Here is a 27,395-nt window from a genome sequence, read left to right on the forward strand (position 1 = left end):
TTTTTGTATTGCGTTCAATAGCTATGACATTCATGATAAATCCTAGCATAACAATCACTTCTGCTGACCTCTCTGTCCAGCGGCATTGTAGTTCTGATCGCTCCGGTGGCATTGATGCTAAACAACTTCTGATGGTTGACGAGCCGATAATGGACTCGACCGCTTGTCCCCAGATCTGGGTCAGTAGCCTAAATACAGACACAAAGAAATAACACATGCACACAAGTAATTAAAGAGGAGGACTACAGGTTTAAATGATACGTTTTGAAATGCCTGCAATTCATCAGATTGCCTTTGAATCAAATCATTCTTGATCAAATCAAGCTAAATGAGTGTGTGAGTGAAGTGTGTGAATTTATACAAGTGGTGAAACACTTAACCTCTCAATCTTGTTAACATTTACAAAGCTTTTCTTCTGGGATAAAGAATAATACATTTGCAAGTGTGTGAGTAAATGTGCGTGTCTGTGTGAGACGAGAGAAATGACTCAGAGGAGAATTATAAATGTAATTTCCCGCCTTACAGTTTTAATCAAGCAGCTTTTGTCAAATTGGGATGTATGACAATTCATTTGTATTAGCTGTGACCTTTTGACCTTGTACTTCTACCCCAAAACATTTTCATACACTGTGCTCTTATTTGAACTACAGCAGGGAGAGGTCATAGTTATTTTCTCTCTCTAGTCCTTCATTACTTCTTACTCCACGTAATTGCTCTCGTCTCCAAGTTTCAAACAAAAACTCAAGTCTCTTAGGTATAGCGTTGACAAGGTGGCAAAGACTGACCATGGTGATCTGCTCTCTCTCAAATTTTCCAGGGTGTCAGCTTTTCCTTTTCCATCTTTTTGCAACTTGTCCAGAACAATTACATTCTTCTCCACGAGTAGAACTTGTTAAAAACTTTTCCAGAGTTAATGAGACAGTGGTTTCAATTTTCACTTGGTAAAAAAGAAAGCACCTATTTCCTTTGTTGCACTTCTTTCATCTGACTAACTTTCTGTATCCATGGACTACAGTCTCTTTCAACTAATAAGATATGGTGTTGATAAGGTGGCAAATTCCTAGCCGGTGTTCCTTTTACCCTGAGTGTTCATCCTGTCCAATAAGCATTTTGCCAGTATTAAAATAGATGAGACCAGAGCAAAGGGGAGCAGAAGAGAGGGAATATTAACACACTTTATGTGCAGGGCTGAGGTTTGCTTACGTTGCTTTCTGGCCCAAAAAGAAATATGTTAAAGTGTTGAGAATAATTGCTTCACAACTATTCATGCTAACAGTAAGAAAACTGAGTGTGTGTTTAAGTCAGGAGGAGGATATATTCTGAGGTGATTAAATGTTAAAAGCACAGACAGCATCATGATTAAGGATACAAGTTATAGTATTTGCATACATTACTGTATGTTTGAGTGTTCATTTCATCAACATAAATAATGATGATATATTGCCATGACAATGATGTGACGTTAATGAGAATGTAGTGATCACTGAGGAAAAAAACTGACAAAATCTATTTGATGTCAAGCTAACACAATTATGAAAAACAAAAACAAAGTGGAAAAAGAGTCATCAGCTAGCAGCTCTGCCTGACTGTACTTGTGATGGTTTTAGCAGCAGCATGCCAAATACTCACAACGACAATGCTAACAGGCTGATTTCTACCAGGTAATATTAATCATGTTAACCTACTTAGTTTAGCATGTTAGCATCCTTACATTTGTAAATTAGCACTAAAAACAAAGTACAGCTAAGGTTAAAGGGAATTAGTTTTGCAGGTATTTGATCAATAACCAGTCAGTACTTTCCAAAACCAGTATTGGAAAGTACTGACCAAATGACGGCGCTAGATGAAATGTTAAGGGATCAACAAAGTCATTAGGATTTAATGGCAAACCATCCAATATCCGTCAAGATATTATACTCTGATCCAAAGTGTATAACTGTAACTTAAGAAGCTGTGTCAAAACTGTCAGTTTAATATGTTTGTCTAAAGCTCATTACTCAGTTCATATTAATATTCCATTTTATTTGCTGAACTGTGTCATTTCCTGATGTTGCACTGACCCATTTTCCCCCGTTTCCCCAATTTGGGTTCATTAAACTTTCATCTTATCTCACACAGCGACTATTAGGATTAATAGAAATTATGCTCTGTCTTGCCAGTGTTTATGCAGACGGCGACTGAGAGAGGAATGAAGTCCTCTTTTTGTAATTTGCATTCTGTGATTCATTGATATCTGGTTGTAAAGCTGTACTATAAATGTAATGGTGCATCAAGCTTTTGGGTGATTATCTTTGCTTGTTTTGAAAAGGGGGAGAGAAAGATTGAAACATGGACACTGAGAGAGAGAGAGAAAAAGTGGGAAACAAAGGAAGGAAACAAACATTTTGTGAATGTGCAACTAGATGTAAAACAGCCCTGATTAGATGTAGATGTGTTTGTTCTCTATGTTTGTATTTCTGCAGTGACATTGATGCAAAGCAGTATTGTGACTGAATAACGTGAAACATCACATTTTGGGAAATACACTTAATTGTCTCCTGGGTTTGATAAGCTCAATACCACACCCGTGCCTAAATGCTAAATATGAAGCTACGATCTGAAGCTGGTTAGCTTAGCGTAGCATAAAGATTTGAAACAAAGCTACAGAGAAACAGCTAGCCTGGTTGTTTCAACGACATCCACATATCAGCACTTAATGCCACCTTCACGTGGATGGTAGAGATGGCAAAAATTCCCATGTTAACGACAAGATAGTTGTATGATTACAGAGTTGGTGTGTGAACATTGAAATACTGTGAACTGACAACCTGAGGTATCAATACTTGTTTGTTTGTCAGGCATTCTGTATTAGTAGGTGCCAATTCAGATAAATCCCCTTCAGTAATAAAAACTTAGAGTAGATGATGTTTACCAGTTGTAAACTTGTGATAATGATAATTACAAAATGACATGAATGTGGCACAACACTCACTTATAACATGTTTTGTACGCAACGAGCCATCCTGACAACCTCTTTTCGAGTCTTTATGCTAAGCTAAGCTAACCTGCAGCTGTCTTAAGATGTATACTTCAACGGACAGAAAACACAGAGGTTCCAATTTTCTCATTTGACTCCTGGGAATAACCCTTTTTTTTCCAAAATGTCAAATATTCTTTTAAGTGACACACTCATTAAGCTGTCGATGACAGCGAATAAATCATTTTGGTTTTCAGGCCTCTTGAATGTCTTTCACATGTGCTACCACGTGTATTTGTGACCCAAATGTGTGTCAATCCCACTTCTTTTTCTGGATGTTTGACATGAGAGATTTAGCCCTGTGATGTCAGCCAAGGAGAGAAATTGAAAAATGGACAGCAATTTTGTCCTGGCTATATAAATTATGAAAAGGGTAAATGTTTGATATTTGACAGGGAAACATTATTGTCCATAAAACCTTCCTTCAAACTACCAACAGTAAAGATGTCATAGCATTGCATTTTAGACACTAGATTGAATCCTTTAGATAGTAGGCTAGATTAACGGTCTTGATGTTGAACATATACAGTTCATTGAGTTGGGTACCTTGCAAGTTGGTGACTTTCTCTCTGTCCTTCCTCTTTTATTCTCTCTTTCTCCTGTGTCTTATCCATCCCTCACAGTTCTCTCAGCATAATTACGCTGCCAGACATTTAAAAGCCAGAGACCAATAGAGCCAATAGAATTAATGTCTCGGCTGCCTTACATCTGCTGCCTTTCAACACACACTGACAAAGAAAAGCAGCCTAAAGCCTGAAATCTACACTCTATCTCTACACTCGGTAGCTCTGTGTGTCGTGTTTCGGTGCTCAAAGCTGTTTTCTTCTAATTTCCCCTTATTTAATTTCTCTTTTCATCACTTTCTCACTTCCACCTTTAATTTTATCCATATGGCGATACAAGTCCTGCAACTGAAACTAAATTACTGCAATCTTTTTTTGATCTGTCTGAGCACATTTCTTTGCTGCACCAATATACCATATAGTTATCACAGTGTGGGAGTCTTTTCTCAGTGAGACACACATACAGTCATAACTCCAATGTATTACTCCTACATAGTGTGTTTATGTACGTGTGTGTGTGTGAGAGAGAGAGATTGCTTCAGTATTTGAATCTCTGTTATTTCTTCTTTTCAACTCTGTTTCCAATCAGGTAAATGTTGTGCTCCACCTGAACTTCATTTCAACAGTTTGGTGTTGTATCACATAATTAACTTTTCTGCAAGAGAAACACATCTTTACACATTATTTCAGGCTCTTTTCTTTTCCCTAAATTAATGAATAATTCACTCTAAATAGTGAAAAATCAAATAAAACAAGGAAAAAAAACATACACTTTGGTAAAACCGGTCAGTTAGACATATTTGTATATTGTTGAGGGGTTGCAAGAACATGTCTCTTGATTTTATCACAAGGCAAAAAAATTGTAAAGAAATTAATTTACACAGTAAATTCTAATGTGTTTTGGAAAGACAAGAAAAACACCATGCATTACATTTAAATGTTGTCTTTGGTTAATTGTGTTTCCTTGCATTAATGGTGGCTTTTTAAGATGAACTAAATCAGACGATATAACGGGTGGCTCAAATCAAGTAATCTGAATGGTTTGTAGCTTGATACTACGACCAGATACCACTACGACCACATCTGAGAAAAAAATACTAATGTGTCATCATGGTCATGCCTTATTTGTTTCCAGTGAAATTTTGTTGTAGTGAATTTAAAAATGATTCGCAACACTATATGAGTATGAAGAGTAAACGGTATGAAGCAAGATCGGTATAGTCTACTTTCTATAGCTTTTCTCTTCAATCATTTAAAACCACCTACAGAGATATAATACAACATTTACAACTATTCTTTACACCAAGCCATTTACGCTAGATGTCAAGAGTAAACAAACATAATGTTGTGCAGCTGAAGGACCACCAGTCCACATTTTTTTTATTCCAGCCATCAACTGCAGCAGACAATTTCACTGATTCATTCCCCTCTCTGTGGTTGAAGGTGTGCAAATCAGTGAAATCATTCGCTGTTGTGCTGGACTGTTAGAAAAGCTTGACTCTTTTTAAATGGCTGCCTTTGAAGGATAAACCAAATAGCAAACTGATGAAGAGGCACCCTGGGAGGAAGCTAGCTTGACATCAAATGTTTGATTTTGAAGCCAAACCAGCATGTGAATTGGGGGTCATTGCAACTGCTTTCCTTTATGCAGCCTCGTCCACTCTTTCTCAAGGTCACATTGGCGGCATTACAGAAAATAATTGCAATTTAATCAATTCTGGAGTTTTTGCGTCTATCTGCCGCTATATCATGCAAATGAAGTGTTCACCTTTCTTTATTATTTTTGACCTTCTATAATCCTATCTTTGATGGCCAAATGACCTCTCTGAATTCACCCAATCTTTCCTTTTTCTAATGCATTTTTCATCACTTTAAAATAGAAAACATGTCTCAAACTCATGCAAGTCAGATTAAGAAAGCAACCGTACTCCCTCTTGTCTCACCTCTTCTCTCTCTCTCTCTCTCTCTCTCCCCTGTTACCTCTCCCCAGTGTCTTTCTCCCATTTCTCTCTGCCACCCATGCATGTCTCACTTCCTCCCCTCTTTTCATCTCTCTCTACCGCACCAGCATCAGAAAAACCAAGGTCAGGTCCATTCATTCTTTCGAAAATCTCTTTAATACCTACAAGTAGGGACCCTGGTTTGGAATGAGGCCCAGAGTCGTGCCTTGCACAGCCCGCTGAGGGATCATACCGTCTGTTTTGGATTGGAAAATATCCAAGGGTCCTTGAAAGGTAGGAAGTTCAGGATTGGAATACTTTCAAGTGCCCTCTCTAAAGATTAGGGTGAGTTTTTGGATGTTGAATTTGGAACATGTCCAAAAGTCTGTGCAAAACCTGAAATTTGGGATGCTCGGAATGAAATGTCCTCTCTAAAGATATGGTTGGGATTACGTGATTGGAATATCACCCATTGTCCAATTAAGAAAAGGTATTGAGCTTTTAACTCTGGAATTGTTAAAGGTAAGATGTCAAAATCCTAGACATGGGTGTACAAGGGCCATATATTTATCTCAGTAGTTGTCCTAGTGTTCAACCAAAAGAAGCATGATTAACATTTAAAACCTGGCAAAGTGTCAGACTGATCAAAGACCCCCTGATACTGGTGTATAAAGGCTATGATATAAGCTTGGAGCAAATCCAAGCAAGCATGCAACCGAGGGAGCATCTTTAAAGATCAGAGCATATCAAAGTGTCAGATTTATCCATGACCCCTGTCTGGGGAATACATGAGTCAGTTATTAGGTCTGGAACGAGTCCAGGAGTCTTTGTGGTAAGTGGAGGTGAGTGTGCTGATGTAGGTGAAAATGCATCCCACAGTGCTGAGGAGAGATCATTTTACTTTTATCCAAGTGCTAAATTTGTTTCTTATTTTACATTATAGTATATTGCAGACTACAATTTCTAAAAAAAATTGCAGTATGCATTTCATTCATATTTGTTCTTGATTTACCGCTATTTCCACACAGACAATAGGATTGAATAGTGTAAATTAAGATCAACAATCTGCATCTTTATGTTTTAAATCAAATCTTAGCCTTTAACTAAGCCTTAACTTTTATTCTGTGAACATTTGCCATGTCTCACCTACCATTTTTCACCAAACACTAAGGTCATGTAATGAGATTCATCATCTCAGTGATTTGGGTGCAAATTCAGGTATCTTTTCTTGCTACACACATGCAGATTTATGTTTATATAATATTCACAAAGAAAATTCATAACTTTCATTTATACTGCAAAAGCAGCCTCCATAAGAGGAAGAAAAAAAGGAGCGGTGAAAAGAAAAAAACAACCTCAAATAAAAGAGATACCAATTCCCACGGGACTAAAGATATCACATGACCACTGCGTTTGGCAAAATACAATAGGTAATTTGCGATCAACATGGACTCGTTGCATCCTGTACACTTACAAATAAGTACACACACAAATGCACACACAGTCCTCGGAGTATAATAACAGACATCACAAAGCTACCGAGGTTTATAGAGTTATGTTAGTGATCGCTGGTCCCCATTGTAAAAGATTAGAAGAGCAGAACTTAATTAGAGCCTCTGTGAATCTTTGTGTGATGCTTGTGTGTCTGTATGTATGTTTGTATGTGTGTTTAGGGAATGTAAAGTAGAAGACATGCAGTAATATAATTAAAGTAATTATGACCTTCTCTCAAGGTCCCCATGTCCTTATGTCTGTATCGCTTACACTAAGACATGATGATCTGTGCCACAATAACAAAAAGAGTTGTGTTACCAGTTTTAAACAATATAAATCTACACCAGAGGAATATCAGAGACATGTGGAGTCATTTTATCTGCTCTCCAATGTGTTTTGCCTTTTAATAGTAGATGTGCAGTCTGGAATTGTTGATAAATTGTAATCTGAATTATAATTTTTTGTTCATGAGACGTCATTCTAATGAAGGATTAGTGCAAGGAAAAGAAAAGCTAACAAACAATAAATAACGAGCTAATAAACATAGTCATGAATTTGTGCATAATGAACACAAACACACACTCTCATATAAACATCAGAGTGTATTTAAGAACATGTAGTGAGTAGTGAGTTAAGGGAGTGGGAGAGAGTGGAGCGTGTGTGCGTTTTGCGTGCACCTTCCTACCTTGACCTGTCCGACGTAGGCGTCATCCTGCTCCTCGAGGACAGTGAGGTTCACTGGCAGTGAAGGATCGAACTGCGGGTCATTGTCATTAACATCGGTCACCACAACGCTCACCGTCACAGTGGAGGTCTTCACACACACACACACACACACAAACAAACACAAATTTGTGTTACTATTCTGGTCTGTTAAGACAACATCCAAAGCTGAAATCGTTTTACATTTAACATATTTGACTTGGGTCGTATGGGTCTATTTGTCTCTCTTATTAACAGCTCCCTTACTTAACGAACCAAAGAGCCCATTTTACTTGCTAATTGGCTGCACTTTGGTCCTCATGTCCCATCTTTTTGTGCTTCTAACAACTGTTCACTCTAAAAATGTATTTAAAAATTGTCCACCAATGGTCCACTTTTCACTTTGCAAGAAATAAGTATTAAAATTACTTAGAAAGGGTAGCTAGGTGTAAAAAAAAAAAAAAAAAAAAAAAAAAAAAAAAACACCACTTCTTATCAAGCATATGGTGCCATTTTGGAACAAACAGCTCAGCTGGCGTTATACCTTTTTTTTTGTTACCAAAAGTCAAATGAATAGACTGTGCCAAAAAACTTCACTGATCATTTGAGGAACAGAGAATTGTTGAGTTTGTGAATGTTTGTATTCAATGGAAAATCTATTTTTCAGTAAATGTCAGAAATTCACACTATTTCGCAAAATAAATGTTACAGAGTAAGCGCTGAGGACAAGGGAAGAGAGACAAGCTGATAAGAGGTCACTCATTTCTTAATTTGACTTTCATAAGAGCACGAGAGAGAGAGAGAGAGAGAGAGAGAGAGAGAGAGAGAGAGAGAGAGAGTGAGTGAAGATTTGACTTTTCAAGAAGGGATCTGGGAAGAAGTGTAAAACGAGGGAGAGCTAACCGATTCACAACAATGGGATGTAAAAAGAGAATGCAGCGTGTGTGGGTGTGTGTGGGAGAGTGACAATCACAGAGGTGACAACAGGCGGTTGAGGTTGGCGGGGCACACGGTGATGCAAGTAATTTGAGGTTAAGAGCTCACAGTTGACAAAACTGTTTATCCGAATGCCAATATATGCAAAGGAGAATGATCTCTGATATAATGAAAAGGAAGGCTGTGAGCAGCACTGGCAAAAGCACACACACACACACACACACAAAAGAAAGAGAAGGAGACGCAGTAAGCTCCATTTTGCATTGAGGGCTCTAAGCACATCCTTTTTTCGATAACCGTACAGCTCAGAGTTTATTATCTTGCTGATGTCATGGCCGTCTGCCAAAGTTTCACGCCAAACGCAATTTTGGAGACACAATATTCTTCAAAGCGAAAGAGGAGGATTTCTTTTTTTTTTTAACATTGTATAGACTAAATGGATATATTCCCTCTCAATCATCACTTATGATCCAGTAGAAGTGTGTGGTGGAGTCTCTTTCTGCAGAGACTTTGCTCTCTGCCTGTGTTTTCTCTTTACTTTCACTTTGCACTTTACTGTTGGTTGCGTTTACCAACCGCAACCAACAGTTCATACTCATTGTGCCTTTAAGCTTTTAGATGTATTCTCTACCATGCGTTGTACAGTAGTATTTTCCATATCCAATAAGACTAAAAGAAGAGAAAATGAGCAATTATTACATATATTACTTGTTTCTGTAACTTTTCAGAGCACTATCTGTCTATGAAGGTTTTACATTGGGCTAGCATCCTGTGATGGAACAGTAGTAGTAATAAAAGCTTAAAAAGTCAGTCTTGTGGATTCATCCTTTTTGGAGTTAAATGTGATTTGGACTTTATCTGAGTCTCACATTCTGCAGGGACACCCCTGCCTGTCCTAAGAATTCCTCAGCAACCACTTGTGATTGATGGGAAACCACTGATGTGTGCCATCTTAAAATCTTTTCACAAACTCAACAGCCTTCAACGCAAAACTGCTGAGTTTGCTTTGTGTTGTTTCTATGAAAAAACACACCAGGCAATATTTTTCTCATTGCCTTCAAAATCCTGAGAAAATGTATCCACAATTAATTGATCCAACTAAAAAGTATTCCTTTGTGCCATAGATCTCCATTTTACAAAGAGTATTACAAACATTTTAGCCATATTGTTGCAAATGGGTCACGTTTCCTCATTACAATGGTCTGTAACAACATTAAATAATCTAGTTTGGTTTTTAATCGGATTTGTTCAAAAAAGAGAAAAAACCTTGTTCTTTCAGCTACTAAACAAACTTTTACCTATATCTATGTCGCTAACGTAATTTAATGTAGCTTCTAATTGTAATTAATGGTGGAAACATGAGCTGATTCACATACTCATACCCTTGATACAGTATTATACAACAGCACACTGTCCTGCACCAAAGTTTAAGTTGCATATCAATGCATGGTGCCCGTACAGTGGAGCTGGTTTACTGCACCAGCTTGTAGGGTCCCTCAATCTGTGGCAGTATGATTGATTCACTGGCCAAATAGCCAATTAGGCACTTTGTAGTCTGACACTCTCACAACGGGACATTTAATAATAGGGGACACAGACGTGTGTGTGTGTGTGTGTGTGTGAGTGTGTACTCATATGAAGACAACCCAAGGCCTTTCGAGTGATGCTGATTAATGGGCCCATATGAGGCGGCTACACCCCAATCTTTTCTTCTCCCTTTTCTATTTCTTCGTCTTCCCTTCTGTCTCTCTGTTTTGCTCACACCATTCCTTTTTCACACACCTTCTCTCTCTTATTTTTCCGCTCGTTCAAAATATAATGAAGTGTCAAGGGGAAAAAATGTACATGTAGTAAAAACTACTTTTAGCCATTTTCTGACTTAAAGACCTTTGGGGCACAAAGATAATACACTAATTGTCAAGGTCCAGAGAGCAATTGACTAAGTGTACGTGTACATGTACATGTGAGTGTGTATGTGTCAAGACTCCTTTATATAATTGCATATTAGCACACAGTGCAATTGTTAAAGTGATAAGAGCCCCTGAACAGCGCTCACATCTCTCTTTCTTAATCACTTGCTTGGAATTATTCCTCCCACTCTCCCTTGTTGTGTGCGAGGGTGTATGTGACAGGAGGTCAAAGTATTCAAATCAGCATTTTCTCTCCTCAGAGGGACCTTAAACTTTACGTTTTGCTTTAATTGACATGTGGGGGAGGGGTGTCGGTGAGAAGGAGTCAAGGAGATACATTCTTTAATGCTAGACTAATAGATGGATGATGAGGGGAGAAGAGAAGCTAGAAAGCGATATTGTTGAAAGCCAGAGGAGTATAGAAGGAGGAAAGAGGGGAGGGCAGGGGGACTCCATCCAATGTCTTCATCTGACTTTAATGTGAGAGCGACTGAAGATTTGGCTTTTAAAAGAGGAAAGAGGGGAAGAACACAAACGGAGAGAGAGTTGGAGAGAGCGACTGTGATGACCTGTGATCAATTACGTAAGTGAGAAAGTGAGGAAGGGCACACACTCCGTCTTCACAAAATAACTCTTGCAGCAGAGTGAATAAGAATTCTTGTGGCCATTTTGTAAAGTGACAACGTTTATTCCACACTAAACCATAGTTTATGTGTGAAAACAACTTGCATTTGCAGCAGCGTTTTCTGGATGTTCAAGTGCTCACCTTCACAGAAATATTAAGAACAAGTAATGAAAAAAGTAAAAGTGAGAAAAAAAGATTTTAATCTCCTCTTGTAACGTGTTTGCACCCAAGAGAGTCATACACTCTGACAGTTAAAGAATTTGAGCTGTCAGAGTTTGCAAGTTTTTTAGGTTTTTCCACAGTTTTGAAATAAGAAAATAACTGATCACACCAGTTGGGTTGTATGAGGTCCATATCCATAGTCAGTATATTACCATAGACTGTAAGTGGACGTAGTCACTGTGACGTCACCCGTCAGTTTGTGGACTGCAGTTTCGAAGGCTTGAGTTCGACATTTTAACCGTCGCCATCTTTTTGCAATCGGAAGTCTAAACTGCTTGTTGTGCTCAGAGTTGTGCGATCAGAGCCTATTATTATTTTTCATATCCATTTAGCTTAGTTTTTTTTTCCCCCCAATTTCTTTTCTGATTTCCCTCATTTCACACAAAGCCACAGCTGTGGTTTGTGGCTTTTCACTGTGTAGGATTTCCCACATTTGGCAGCAACTCAGTTTAATTACATTGTAGATGTGAGACAACTGAAGTTAAGACAACCCGTTAATATCTGTGCGGTAGAGCTCAGTTTCTTACCCCATCAGGATGTCCGTCTGAGGCTGTGACCACCAGGGTATAATAATCCACTGACTCCCTGTCCAGAGGCTTGTCCAGCACCAAATACCCTGAACTGGAGTAAGAACACACAGAGAGTCCTGTTAACCCACTGAGCTTACAAATGATACAAAGCAGAAAAAAACTGTACAATACAATGAAATTGAATAAAAGAAAACTGGTCCAAGAGGAGAAAACACAAACAAACAGAAAACTTTGCTTTAGTCCTAAATTTTATGAGAAGTTTCAGTTCATAATACTTTGATTTCTAACGATGCGAATCATTCTCATGATGATACTTCCAGCCATTTGTAAGTCATTTCTATGTTAACTCTGGATCAAGAGGCATATTTAGACACCTGTCTTGTTGTCTTCTTCATTTCTCTTCATAGACACGACTTTGAAAGGGAGATAACTTTTCACACAATTTCGAGCACTGATAACCCCCCTCAAAGCAATAACACCCATTATGGGCACTTTGCTGATGCAGATGATGCCTCACCCACAATGATATTAAGGAATGCCCTCTTGGGCGCTGTTGCTATAATGGCTCAGACAGTGGTATGTCATATAAACACCATTCTTAAGCACAGTCTTTTTTTACTAAAATAGAGAGTTTATATGCACTATACTTAAAACCTAGAGTAAGATCTTGTGAATCTGAATACTGAATAATTACACATTAAATAGAAACTCCATTATATTCTATTGACCAATGGTGTTTCAAATAAAAGGACTCACAACATAAATATAAGGGTTTATTGGTTGATTTCTAGTGTGATCATATGTATGATAAAAAAAGTAGAAAGGCGAGAAACCACTAATCAGCCCCTTGAATCAATTTTTTTTCACAAATGAATGATTGTGAATTATTAGTATGGTTCATCTGTCATATAATCACAAACTCAAATTAATTGAGTACAATTCTGCAAGCAAAAAGATAAAAGTCAGATTTAAGGGTAAATGATTAACGCATAAGTCAAAGTCTACAAGTTCACTGAAGAACGAGAAGAACCGCCTCAGTGCAGTCTGTCTGAAACTTCTGACCAATCAAAACCAGCAGAAGGCTTTGATGTCGGCCTGATTGACTACACTATTTACTTGCCAAAGGAAGATTTACATAATGATTGAAGTGTTTTTAATTTAAGCTACTTTAAGAAACCATCTAAAATGCACATTTCTCCAAATATTGACAGGGTGAGTAGGTGTGTATGTGTGTGTGTGTGTGCCTGCATGCATGCAGATGTTAAATGGTCCACAGAGGGAAAGATGTGAAGCTGTGTTTTTTTTTTCAAACACACTACAAAACTTTTCATGTATACTTATGGAAGATTCATGAAAAGCAAAGTCTGTGAATGCACGTGCATACTTGGGCGTGCACACACATATACACACAATCCTATTTTCTCATTCACACTACACATTTTGACACATTTTCATCACATGCCTACTCCTCTCTAACAAAAACATCTGCTACGACACGTAAGGAGGCCCTAAAAGATATTCCATGGTTCAAAATGAACACAGGATAATTCAAATTAATTCATAAACAGATGCTGATAAACCTGCTAAAAGCTCATCACTGATTAATGTACTGATGCTGGCCTTTTTAGTTCTGTATTAATCTAATCTGAATCTTTTGGCCATTAGTGTGGGTTCCTCCAATAATAAACATGTTCGGGTGCTCTCCCCATGCACTGGAATAATTTAACTGAGGCAAATTCTGAAACAGAAGCAATGGAGAATCACTCCATCCTGTGCCAATATGAGCTGAATGGCCCGTTGCACTTGTGTGGTAGGAGAAAACAACTTGGCTCGTCCTCTGGTGCCATGATGCACAAAGCACAGCTGAGGCACAGACAACTTTTGGCACATATTGGAAGATTTCACAATGTCCGACAGAACCCATCAGATACTGAGAGAATGCAGAAATTAAAGCCTTTGTTGTTATGAATAACTGTGCAGGGGACTCCTTTACTTAGTATGTTTCCTTCATTCTAAATCCTCATTTGTCCGTCATCCTTGTTAGCCGTTTCCTTCCGACGTCTCTCTAACATTTCGTCCATCTTTTACTTTGTCCCTGCCCTGTTCTCTTATCTCTTTCTCTCCTTCTCTCCCTTTTTTCTTTAACATCTCTAGCAGACTTTCACCACTCTCTGCGTTTTCTCTTTCTTGTCTCCTCCCTCTCGAAATGCAGATAGGATCTTTCCCCAGCATAAGACATGCATTTATAATGAGCGATAAATGAATAAATACAACAAAAGCCCCCAGAGTCAGTATGTGCGTGCATGCGGAGGAGTGTACGGCTGTGTTTATGTGAAGCCCTTGGTTGAGCCCGAGCCCTATATGATATAATATAGACTGCTTTTAACCACACACACACACACACACACACACACACACACACACACACACACACACACACACACACACACACACACACACACACACACACAAATACACACGTTTTATTGTCATGGGTGCACAGTATGCACATAATCACACTGCGAATACACAACTAAGAAAACTGGTAATGCTTTAGTTTGTAAAAAATATTAACTCAACAAGCTCCACAGATTTGATCAAACATGATGAAATAAGATTTTGTGTGTATGTGTGCGTATTTGTGTGTGTATGCTTACCTCTGCTGTAGAGCAAAATGTCCATAGGCGTCTCCGCTGCGGATTTTGTATGTGATGGGGTCCCTCTCACGATCCACTGCCTTGAGAAGTAAACAATGACAGAAACACAGTTTACACATATCTTATTTACGTCAGAAAATTCCAACCTTATATGTTGTATTATACAGTCATTTTCAAAGGGGTTGGAGCTGCATTTGCCTGAGAGTATTGGAAGAGAGCTCAATTAATGTGAAAAAATAGAAATAACATTTTGATTTGAAATAACTACAAATATATTTATCAACATACTGAGTAAGTTGTAACCCCTGAACACTAAGATTGCAATAAACAGTGTATACAAACTCAATTGAGAAGAGAAGCTAGAAAAGTGATTAAACAGTTAGCTAAAAGTGAAGGATAAATGGTTGAAAAAGCTCAAATAAATGGCAAAATGGTTGAAATAGTTTTCGAAACAAAAACATTCTGAGCCATCCAGCCTCAGCTAAAACTCCTCCAAAGACCAAAGGTTCAATTGTGTGAAAAGTTAATAGCGAAAAATACAATTTAATATTAATAACAGTGTAACAAAATCCAGTTAGAGAACAATTCAAATCAACACATTTGAATGTAGGTGCCCTGGGTGAAGGGGTAGCTAATTGACTTCATCTGTAAGGAGCTGTGGAGGTGACGACCACTGGTTCATAGCGTGTGGGCGTGTGTGTGTGTGTGTGTGTGTGTGTGTGTGTGTGTGTGTGTGTGTGTGTGTGTGTGTGTGTGTGTGTGTGTGTGCAGGACTGTACCTGCAGATTAAGCAGTGTAGCTCCAGTCCTCATAGCTTCGCTGATCTCCAGGTTGTATTGTTGTCGGAGGAAACGTGGGGGGCTCTGGTTGTTTGGGGGCAAAACTTCGATATAGACTGTCGTAATGGATGACCTAAAGAGAGAGAGAACGAGAATAAGAGAATTGGGTAAGGCCAAATGGAGAGATTACAAAGACAGATAGAGAAGCAGCCTGTAAGAGAGAAGCAGATAACAGAGGAATAATAGCGAAGGAGGAAGAGAAGAGCTGGAGGACAGCACAAGAGGATAGTGGGTAAAAAGAGCAATGTCAGGGACGGCGAATAGTCTATTATTTAAGTGAAGAGTGGCTTACCAGTTTTTTGTTTCTTGCACTTCATGCTGTGTTTAACTAATCGATAAGAGCGTGAAGTCAACAACGGTGTGAGTGGCAAAGAGACTGGACAGTGCTCTGCTGGGCTTTAACAAACATTTTTTTTGCTGGGCTTAACGTTTCTATCTTGCATTTTCACAAACCTATACTACTGTTTCAATGATTCGTTCAGTTTTATAACAGTATGTCTGTATAAAATGACGCTATCTTTAATTATTCCTTCAGAATCTTGAAGATACCGTGAGGAACTTTTAACTGGTTATGAAAAAGTAAAGTTAAATTAAAACTGATGCCTCTAAATGAACTACATTATTAAACAAGACCATCAGCAAGAAGACTATCTAATTGTACATAGTTATTCTTAATGCTTGTAATCGGTGCCACCGGGTCAGATTCAGTGGGAAATCAGACGAAATTACGCTTTTTTAGCTCAGACTCTGACGGGGCCTCCGGCAGTGACCTGGCCACTGGGGAGCCAACACCAACACCATGGTCTTGGAGACCCAGGCCGTATTGCTAGGCCCACTAGAGGGAAGTGAGGCACGGGAGAACTAAAACCAGAACTGTTCTAAGCAGACTGTCGGACCCTGCTGCAGTATAATGAGAGGTTTTCTAAAGGTATTCTGGTGCTCAGAATCACCACATTTGTCCACAAGGACTGTGAAAATCAACACTAGAATAAACATAAGCTTGTGGTAGCTTTAAAGGTGAGCCCTGCCCTTGAACTCATAAATCATTGATATAATATTAGAATTAATAATAAAAAGGGGTTGGACACATGTCTAGAACTGCATCTACAAGTACAAGTACAGTTATAGATAAAGGTTAACTAAACCAACTGTGTATGAAAAGTGGATTCTGAAATACTCTGCCAGGTAAGGGAACAAAACTGAAATGTTTCAAGAGGGAATTATACATATGAAGATTTTATAAAAGAAGTGGAAATAGGCTTGAAAGCGAATTAACGGAAAGGCCATGACACTAAGAGCATATGTATTTGGAGTACTTTCTGAGAGTAGATTTATTTAATCTGTGATAAATAGTTTTGGCTGCACAATAAGCTGTTTTCACTGACATTTTTCAATCAACATAACATTTATCTCAAAATCACCACGTTACCGTAATTACCTACAGTTGACAGAGCTGTTTCTTTCCAGGAATGTAAACAGCTTGTGTCCTTGTGTCAAATTTTCTTTCGGAAGTATTTGTTTACCTGGCTCAAAATTGTCATGTTTAGAGGGCTTAATATTTCAGCCCGCTAGCAAATTGACTGCCCTACATAATTGAGATAACAACATACTAACTGCAAATAAACTAAGACCCAACTGGCATCTGGAAACAGGCCTGACATCTGCTATACCAATTATCTTAGATAATTCAGTCATCTATTTTGATCCTGGACACCAACATTCCCAAAGGAACATGACTCAAGAGAGCTAGGACTCTCAATAATGACTTCAAAATAAAACGCTCCAATGGCAGGGATAACAATAGTAAAGAACACTTTGTGTGAATAATATTTCTTGTACACCCACCACCACCCCCCAAAAACACATTCATTAATACCCTCAGACATATTAAGATTAACCTCATATCTAACATCCAAAGAGGTCAAAAACAACAATTATAATAACTTATATTTAAAATCCATATTATTGTATCAAAACCACCTTAACATACAGTTGTAGCCTGTTTCTTTAAGCTAGAAAAATAATCATATTCAACACAGTGTCAATGTAGTATATAATGTGTATACTTTATCAGCTTGTTCAAACTCTTCTTTGAAGCTATGTGTTTAAATTGAGTTAAATATTCAAGACATATTGTTTTTTTAAAGGCATCAAAGGCATCACATGGGAATATTCTAGACTTTTTTTATATCGGTATGCATTTCCAAAACTTATTCCGCAATATTTGGTATCTAACAAGATTTCTGGATCACTTCTTGAATTCAAAATAAAGGTTTGAGTTTGAGATGGTGTGCACAGTATGAGTTGGCATTGAATGGCCCACCATGGGGTCAGTGAGGTTTATGGGTTTAGACATATTGAATTCTTTTCCTCCTCCTTTATCAAAGAAAGTGTTGAGGGCTGATGCTGGCTCACATGAAAATAACAGTGGCTCCCTGAACATTATCTGGATGAAAATGTCACACTAGGAAGAAAGACTATACCAGATAGTAAAATTCCATCCTTAATTTTTTTAATCTTAGTAACACATCTTAATTTACTGGTTGAAAAAATCAGATTACTCCCATTTCTCAGTTTTGCCCACAAATGACATGAGTGATTTTTGGTTTTACGCACCCTCAATTTCAGGGAAAGAAACTGCAGGGAATTTAGTTTGTGTTCCTACTTGGCAGTAGTTTCAGCAGGGAGAGATTAACTCCACTCAAACTGGATCATCGACTGAAAAAGCCAGAGAACCTCGGGTCTAAACAATAGCCCACAAAATCTGTTTACGCTCACAACAATAAATAAATAAACAGATAAAGGCTGAAAGAATGTAAGCCACCAGAGATTATTAAAACAATTCGGATGGCATTATTGATGAAAAACAACTAAGGGACCGGAGATTATTCAGTCGTGGTTTCAACTGTAGCTATTTTTTACCCTCTTTTTACATCCTAAAACTCTTTTGTCTACCAATGTAGACAGACTCTCATAGCCATGACTACACATAACTGTTCCTACTTGTGCAGCACAAACCCACACACGTGTACATACAAACATTAAGTTGCACAACAAATGCACAATAAATGACTGACTGGTTGGAAAGCAGTAGCCTAATGTTTCTGCTGGTAATAAAACCATTGACACGATTGCTTTAACTGCAATGGTCTGTCAAGTAGTGGAAGGGGCACCATTATTACCACTACTTCTAATTTTACTACCACTACTATTGATCTGTTGACAGACATTTTGGATTACATTGGTTAAGTACATGCAATGAGTCATTTGTTCCTACAACATTAGGGGTTGGTGTTGTCTTTGGGCTTCAGTGCCAAGCGTGTGATCTGTTGGAGCGAGGGTTGAGCAATAATGTCTTATTTAGTAACCCCTTCCGCAATGCAGTTTATTTTAGTGAAATAGAGCAATTTTAAATTGAATAATTACATTACAATTTTAAATCCAGTTTGTTCGCCGTCTTAACAGGAGCTTGATGGAAGATTTTTGGTAACTCTGCATTCAGTGGAATGACTGGTGTTACGTTGGAAGTGTGGGGATGCAATCAGCCACTACCAAAAGAGGGAAAGTGTATATCTCGGTCACTGCAAAGTTGTCTTATTTATACTTTTTTTTGTTTTGTTCACGTTAGCCACTGGTAAGTCAACAATCAGGAATCACCTGCTTTTGTTTAGGGTTAGAAGAGTGCGAACCCTGGTATTTCTGACGGCATAAAGCAGGCTTTATGGCTAGTGATAAGCTAGCCGTTTATGGTAATTGAAATAATAAACAATAATAGTAAGTATTACTGTACTTCCAAACTATAGGCTGGCTGCTTGTTGAACTATTGAGTTTAATTTCCTATTTTACATTACATTACATTACAGTCATTTAGCAGACGCTTTTATCCAAAGCGACTTACAATAAGTGTATTCAACATAGGTATTCAAGAGAACTACTAGTCACCAGAAGTCATAAGTGCATCTCCTTTCTTAAACAAGCATCTCAAAGCATAATCCAGAGCAAAAGTATAGTGCAGAGGCAAGTTACTACGAAAATTACTATTTCAACCCAGGTGTCCTGTGGGTGTTTGAGTTATTTAACGGGATTTTGACAGAGCTGGGCCAAGTAAGTAGCATGAGTAATATGTATTGTTTGCATTCAATATGCGAAACAATGACTTTGTACCACCTACATATTTTCCGATATTCCTCTTACGGTATAGTGCAAAATGGCTTATATATTGTAACCTCTGTCTAACTATTTATCTAAAATCTTATGTATTTTTCAGTATTCTTGGGTGCACCTATGTAGGCCATGGAAAAACTCTTCTAATCTGAATGAAACATGTATCTCAAGGGTTCTTCAACAGTCCCAGCCCCTTAACATGGAGATGTAGTACTCACAAGCTAAGATCCCAAGTCATTTAAAAATCCTGTCACTCATGTCTTGTTGGTGCCCGCCAGGAAGAGGACACACGGCTCATTCTGGGTCCTGACCCATAGTTTTAACAAATCAGGTAGCAGAGATGGATATTGATTTGCTATGTGGGTTATGTTTTCAGCTGAGATAAAGTGAGGGTCTGGGGAAATTTGGGGACAATCTGTTGGCCAATCACTGGAACAACCTCAATCTGCGGTGGTTCACATTCTGTATTGATTTGGCAACTACACAGCTGGAGCCATGTACGAGAGGGGAGACAATTTCAGTTTTTATGACTGATAAACATTGTTGGAGAGAGCAATACATTGCATTTGTGACGGATAGATCCTTATCTTATACAGATATAGTCAAAGTAAACCATGACAATAATGTTTGCTCTGCACTTCTTCCACTATCTGCTTCATGAAGCTGGATTGATTTATTAGACACACTAGATTGATTCAGTTTGGGTAATTCTGAATACAGCCCACAAGTCAACTGATGGAGCTTTGAGTTTTGAGTGTTGTAAATGCTGTGAGGTTTCAGAGCGTTTAATTATAAGTTTCCATTAGAGATGTCCCGGGGCTGATGCAAAGGATCCAAACAGCCAGGCTTTACACTGCGAGCAAATTAGAGTGCTTGAATGTGTGAAAAAATATTTGGGGACACCGGTAAGGGACTTTTGAGTACAAGTTTGAAAATGTAGTTAGTCAGAATTGAGTTTACCAGACCTCTGTAGCAAACGCCTCACCTCTACTTGAAGGTATGGCTTTTATGGCTGGAGGTTACATTAGCCATTACTAGCATAACATACCTGAATCTCCAAACAAACTGCCGGTGGTGGAGTTGGATTGTGGGTAACAAATATGTATAGGCGCTAGGTTTTGACAAGGAAAGAATATGTCTGGTTCTGCAGCAATATTTCTTTTTTCCGAAACTGTCCATTGAGAGTCCGACACTGTTATAGGAGTGCAATGCTAACTCTTTTACTGACCCTGCCTTTGTCAGCACCAGTTCATTCAGGTCAGCTTGACATTGGCAACCCAGGTCTCTAAAATGTAAGTACATTAAGGCATGGAAACTTTTATCTGGAGCAGTGAGAGGTTAAGTGTGGAGTTCAAAAAATGCTCACAGAGGAGGTACCTGCTGATAAACACACTGACATTTGCAAAACAGCTTCCCCATTTTCTAACATTTAACCAGGTGAGTTGATTAAAGTTGCCCACGGACAGCTCAAAGCAAAGCAAATTGTCAATTGTGCCTCAGTTTTGTACGGGGCCATTTCCTAAAACACAAATAGTTATTAAATATTCCTGTGTGTCTGTAACTTGGTGTTGTTTTTGTTTGGTGCCTCTTGTTTCAGGAGCAAATACTTGGCTTGTTTGTCCTTTCTGCAAGGACACTGCAGTCTTAATTTATCCTTTTTGTTGTGAATTCTAGAGCGAAGAACTACACCCAAAAGTGCTTTGAGTACCAGTAAACAACAGGCTGTTGCTCATGCTGGAGCAGTGCCTTGGCTAAGTTTATACGACTTTTGTTTTCATTGCCCATGTTTTCTTTTTTTGTTTTCCTATGGTGTTTCAAGACAAGAAAACTGTGAGTAAAATGAAAAGGAGGGACATTGCGCATCAAAAGGCGTTAGCACATGTCCTTGTTCTCTTCTGTTTCTTATGTTGAGGCGTGGAGCAGTGAAAAACACTAAAGGAATCAAACTCTGCCACTGCAGCTGCTACATCAATCTGTGACGCAAAGTAGAATGACCATGTTCCAGTGGCTGAGCGGTTCGATGGCTGGATTTGCTTCTCTTCTGAGATATTGCCCGGTAATTGCTAAAACTACAATTTCTGAACTTAACAGGTCTCTGCCAGACTTTGCAACCTAATCAATACAAGCAGAGCTGAAAAATATTGGTGGCAGCTGCATTTTCCATGAAATAACCCAAGTTGGGGAATAGCCTGAGTTTGTGAGTTGCTGAAAGTTATGGCTTCTTATTGATTTAATCCATGAAGGAGAGATGACGGGCAGGAGACGGAAAACAGGAGGCAGGGGTTACCTTATCAAGTCAGTTCTTTCCCTTTAGAATGTGGCAAGCCCACAGTTAATTACATTTTCCGTCTTTTACCATGTGTGGCATTGATTCTAGATATCATAAGTGCCTGCATTTGCTAAAATTGTCCCTTCTCTAAAATGCAGACATATGATTTTCAATCCGTTGCTCAAAAGAGGGTAACTAGCATTGAGGAACCATTCATTACCTTTCATCCTGTTTTACTCTTCTCCCTTTTTATTCTTTCCTTCAAACATTTCTCTCAACAATTTTCCTCCTTGGACTCTTTCTTGCCATCTTCCAATATAAAACCATAATTCAAGATGTATCTCTAAAAATGAAAACGGCTCACCTGAAATGGGTGAACAGATGAAGAGAATGGCAGAGAAAGTTCTGATGACCTTTCAAGCCTCAGCTTTAGGCAGTTTGAGTAAAAGACTGATGAAGGAGAAAAAGAGAAACTCTTACCTTCTCTGAGGTACAGGCCCATTGTCCATGCCTTCTACAGTCAAAGCGTAGCTCCGCCCAACAATGAGCTCAACATGTGGTGCCACAGTAATAACCCCAGTGCTGTGAAAACAGTTCATTCATTATATGAATATGAACATTTAAATTGCACAAATGAAGGTGGTACATGAACTTCACACAATCTTTACACAGCGAGTGTCCTCCATCAGTGTCTACACAGGATGCATTCAGGCACAGAACTGAGAGGTGATTTCGAAATGAATGTATAGCGGCTGAATATTGAATCATTAGCAACAACTATTTACTCCGTCTCAATGTCAGATTCATAAATTATTATGTAAATTCCATTTTTTCTCATGTATTTTTCGAAAAAGTAATTTAGAAGAGCTTTATAAATTTATTTTTTCATTCCAAAACTGTCATTTCATCCTGTCACTGCATCCCCAAATTAATGAGTTTGAGCGGACACCCTTATGAATGTGCGTCAGTTAACACCAACTCACTGAAGACACTAATTATTTCACTATAACTGCGTGTGGCTATGAGCGCTGATCTTTGTGAATCTGACCGATTTTGCAATAAGGCTAATTTGCCTTGTAAGGGGAATATTTCTTGCTTAATGCGTGCATATAACCTCATTTAAAAACGGGCAAATAGGACAGCAGCACTGAGACACTATTTGCTTAGCGGCACAGTGAGGGCTGCATTTCACCCTTTGAGGGTGTTTGAGGATTACACAGTTTTTTTTTGTCCTGTTTGCATAGGTTTAGTGGCTGCTAAAGCCGCACAATCCATTTGTTAATTTCCCCCTGAGTGAAGATCATACTTGTTTTGGCAGTGCTCAGACTCTGTGAGCTTAAAACAGAAGAAAATGGACTTGAAGCGTAAAACTACGCTCCAGGTTAGGGAGCGTTAAATGTGAGCTGTTACCAAGCCTGTATTTATTATTAGAAGCTTTTCCGTTCTGCCAGTTGCGCATGAGAAGGATGAAAGAAGAATGCATCTGAAACTCCTCCTAAGTAGACAAGCCTTCAGAGGTGCTGGTAGGTGTCTTTTTCTTAGCTTTGGACAGAGCAAGGCTAGCAGATTCCACCTGTTTTCAGTCTTGATGTTAAGCTAAGCTTAGTGGCTCCTGGTGGTAGTTTCATATTTAGATTACAAACGTAAGTGGTATCGATCTGAAATAAACATTTCAATAATATTACAATGATGTGATATATTTACCTTTTGCCAATAAGAAAATGTCCCTGGTCACCAGCTAAGATCCGGTAGGTGACCTGACCATTGGGACCTGCATCAGAGTCGACTGCTGCCAGCTGGGTGAGATACACAAACACACAAACGTGACATTTATCTAAACACTCACCAATCCATATGAAGTGTAATAAGCATCTTGCAAATACTACATTACATTACATTACAGTCATTTAGCAGACGCTTTTATCCAAAGCGACTTACAGTCAGTAGTATATTACATATCATTCACCCATTCACACACTGATGACAGGCTACCATGCAAGGTGCCACCATCAGACTCTAACTAACATTCATCATCCAGTCCACACCGATGGCAAGCCTTCAGGAGCAACTTGGGGTTAAGTGTCTTGCCCAAGGACACATCGACTGCCGAAGCCGGGTATCGAACCACCGACCCTCTGATTGGAGAACTACCTTGCTCTCCACTACGCCAGCCTCCCACTACTACACACATCAAAACTGTAATTAATACATAGTGTGTGTTTCGCAGTGCGTACCTGTAACACAGTTTCTTCAGGCATCATATCAGTAAACAGGTTGACATTATAAGAGACATTAGCAAAAGTAGGGGTGTTGTCGTTAGCATCCAACACTGTTATTGCCACGGTAACCGGAATGCTCTGCTGAACTCCGTCTGATGCTAAAAGCTGGAGAGACACAGAAAAGAAGACAATGAGCAAATAAATAAAATGTACTTTCTATGAGAAAATGTTTCATTCAGCTGAGCTACAAAAAGCTACCTTTTGAAAATCCTGGGGTGGGCGGACTGTGTACTCAATATGTCCCCTTGACATCTTGATAGTGTGCGTTTGTTTCCTTGTTTTCTTTTGAGGTAGAGCTGTTCAGTGTTATTTCCCTGTTTTGAGTTTATGTTTGTGGGTGCAACTGAAAACTCTTGAGACTTTTATCTGTGCTGTCTGTCTCTCCCCTTTATCTTATTTCACCTTCACAATTTCCTCTCAATGATTTCTGTTCCCCACTGCCTTTATGAGTAAAGTAAAGGCTGCGTTACATATGTATCAAACACACAAACAATGAACAAACATTTGTGTGCAATTAATCATAATGTCAATGTGCATTAAATGAAACCTAAAATACTTTCCTGTTGTGTATATTTCTTGGTATTATATATAGTTTCAAATTAATATATTCAACAATTTGGCAAATAAGCTCGTTCACTTTCTTGTCTTCATGCTAAGCTAAGCTAACTACCCGCTTGCTCAAGCTTATTATTTAGCGTACAAACATGAGAGCCCCAAGCGTTCAAGCACATTTCCCAAAATATTGAACTATTCATGTATGCAAAACTTATTCATCTTGTAAAATGTCATGATACTCCCTGTCAATTTTAAATCAGTTGTAATTTTAGCTTTTAGATATGCACAATAAAAGCAAACATCCACTATGCAATTTGGCACTTTCTGAAATGTTGCAAATAATCAGTAATAGAAAGATAAAAATTCAAACACTCAAAGTAAGGAAGGCAGTCTGAGAACTTAGTTGCCAATTAAGCTTTAGAATGAAATGAAAAATAAAATAAAATATTTCCTGACAGGGCTTTTGTCATGATCTTGGTCTCTTCTGTCATTTATTCAGCACGCACACATTTAAAACAAACAAATGAAATGTGTCCATGTAAATAGTCAATCCATTATTCATATCAAAGTGAATATCAGCAGACGCGACAGAAGCTTCTTCACTGATAGCAATCTTCTCTGGCGCAAACTCATCTGCCAAGAAGCTGTCTCACAGCTCTCTCTCTCTCTCCCTCCTCCTCCTCGAGTTTAATTTCTCCTACAAGGCTTTCATGCTGATTACTGTACACCTCTGCCTTTAAATCAATACACCAGGCTTTCTGCTTTTCCCATCTTAAGTTCCAAATAGATGCATGCATACACAAGGATGCTTAAACTCATACAATGAGCTGCTCTCCGACACACACTGACAGCACTGAACAGGCTGAACCAGGAACACCCAGATAGTGGGGGAAATAAAAGTAGCAATACCACTGTGTGGAAATATTCTGTTACAAGCGAAAGTCCTGCATTACAAAAAACTAGTTTCATCAAATTAAACTGAAAGTAGTAAAAGTAAATGTACTCATGATGCAGAATTTCCCCTTTCAGATGAATGTATATTACATTATTGTGTTATAATAAGTGATGAATTAATGTGTTTATTATTTTAATGTTGCAGTGGGGTTCATTTTAATGACTTCACATAAGGCGACCTACCTTGTACCATATTATCTTATTAACATATAATAATACATCATCATCATGTATTGTATGTATTTGTTGATTATATTTAGTTTTTTCGACCTGCCTTATGCAAAGTAAATAGTAATTAAAGTTATCAAATAAATGTAGTGGAGTAAAAAGTACAATATTTGCTAGAGTATTTATTACTCTGTGTTTGGCGACAGGCAGCCTCACAGTGCCCTAAAACCAGCTGCTGAGTTAGATTGCACTGAAATAAGAATTTATAGAGAGAAAATGATTGTGGTTGTAGGGCAGAAAAACAGCAAAAGAAAGGAGGGAAAAAAGGCCAAAGTGGACCAGAACAACTCAACCATAAAGAACATAAGAGTGGCTGACAGAAACTGATGGAAAGAGGTAAACACAGAGGGACAGCAACCACTGTGATAAGCCTTGTCTTCTACACCTATTTCTGCACTGAGCTATTGAGAAAACTAGCACTCGTGAAAACCCTGCTAGTCTTCCTCAACAAATGTATAGAAGCAGAGCTAATTGCAAAATTAAACCCATAATCGTTTCTGTTTTTGGAAAAGACATGAGTGTAATGCACACATCTTGCCATCTTTATCTTTTATCTTTTCTTCTTATATCTTTCATTCATTATGCTTCCCATTTTCCCCTCCCCCTCCATCTATGTCGCTGGTTGATTTGTTTGTAACTTCCTGCTCTCTTAAAAGAGTGTTTTCTCTTGTTCACTCTCCCGCAATCCCCTGCAATGTATCTTCCCCTCACTGTTTCTCAATCCTCTCTCCGAACTGGTTAAAGGGGTAAATTAGGCTTGAAACATTACTGACTGTTTGGAGCTACAGGTGCACATGCCTACACATTCCTCTCCTCTCTCCTCATATTTTGCCTCCTGTTTGCACCTCTTCACAAGATAAGAGTCTTTTTTTCAAGACCACCACTTTGTTTTTTTTAATCAGGGGGTCTCTGAATTGAGGTGAGTTATTTTATTCAAATGCATTTAGACGCTTCTCTCTCTCTCTTTCTCACCCGCATACATATTGTATATAATGCTAACTAATGCAAAGGCTCCGGAGTACCGTGAATGCGTAGGAGTCCTGTGTCTCTCTGTCCAGCGACTGCACCAGGGTGAGATATCGTCTGATTCCAGTAGCAGACACAGAGAAAACATTAGCGTAGCTGTCCAATGAGAACTGGAGTTGAGGGTCCCTGGACTGTTGGAGAGAAAGAAAGATGTTGAGGGGAACAGAGTAGACATTAAAGTCATTACATGTTTGTTTGTACACATAAAGCTTAACACATTTACACCTGACAGCTGCCCAGTACAACCACAGTGATGATGGCTGCAAAGCACCTTAATTGGTATAATTAAAGAATACACTGACATGTATACGCTTGATGAATATACAGTGAATAATGGAAAGAGCACATAACAAAAGGGAAACAAATTTTAGGAAATAAGTATTATCTCTCTCTCTTTGAGAAAATTATTTTATTTTACAAATTAAAGGAAAAGCGGAGAAACAGAAAAAAATGAAATGTTTCCATATGCAAATCAGCTGAGAAAAA

General features: G+C 38.5%; 1 protein-coding gene across 1 annotated transcript in view; it reads right to left on the reverse strand.

Moving 5' to 3' along the window:
- LOC129091092 (protocadherin-15-like) overlaps window positions 1-27,395 on the reverse strand; it is a 129,803-nt gene that overhangs the window by 61,016 nt on the left and 41,392 nt on the right. The window contains exons 12-20 of the mRNA XM_054598555.1: window positions 26,906-27,040; window positions 24,102-24,251; window positions 23,572-23,663; window positions 22,348-22,449; window positions 15,375-15,507; window positions 14,596-14,675; window positions 11,936-12,029; window positions 7,699-7,827; window positions 69-188 (exon numbers count right to left, since the gene is read on the reverse strand). Coding sequence (XP_054454530.1) covers window positions 69-188; window positions 7,699-7,827; window positions 11,936-12,029; window positions 14,596-14,675; window positions 15,375-15,507; window positions 22,348-22,449; window positions 23,572-23,663; window positions 24,102-24,251; window positions 26,906-27,040 — 1,035 coding nt within the window. The remainder of the gene's footprint in view (window positions 1-68; window positions 189-7,698; window positions 7,828-11,935; window positions 12,030-14,595; window positions 14,676-15,374; window positions 15,508-22,347; window positions 22,450-23,571; window positions 23,664-24,101; window positions 24,252-26,905; window positions 27,041-27,395) is intronic.

Source organism: Anoplopoma fimbria, chromosome 5 (genome assembly GCF_027596085.1).
Source record: "Anoplopoma fimbria isolate UVic2021 breed Golden Eagle Sablefish chromosome 5, Afim_UVic_2022, whole genome shotgun sequence".
In the NCBI taxonomy this organism is placed as follows: domain Eukaryota; kingdom Metazoa; phylum Chordata; class Actinopteri; order Perciformes; family Anoplopomatidae; genus Anoplopoma; species Anoplopoma fimbria.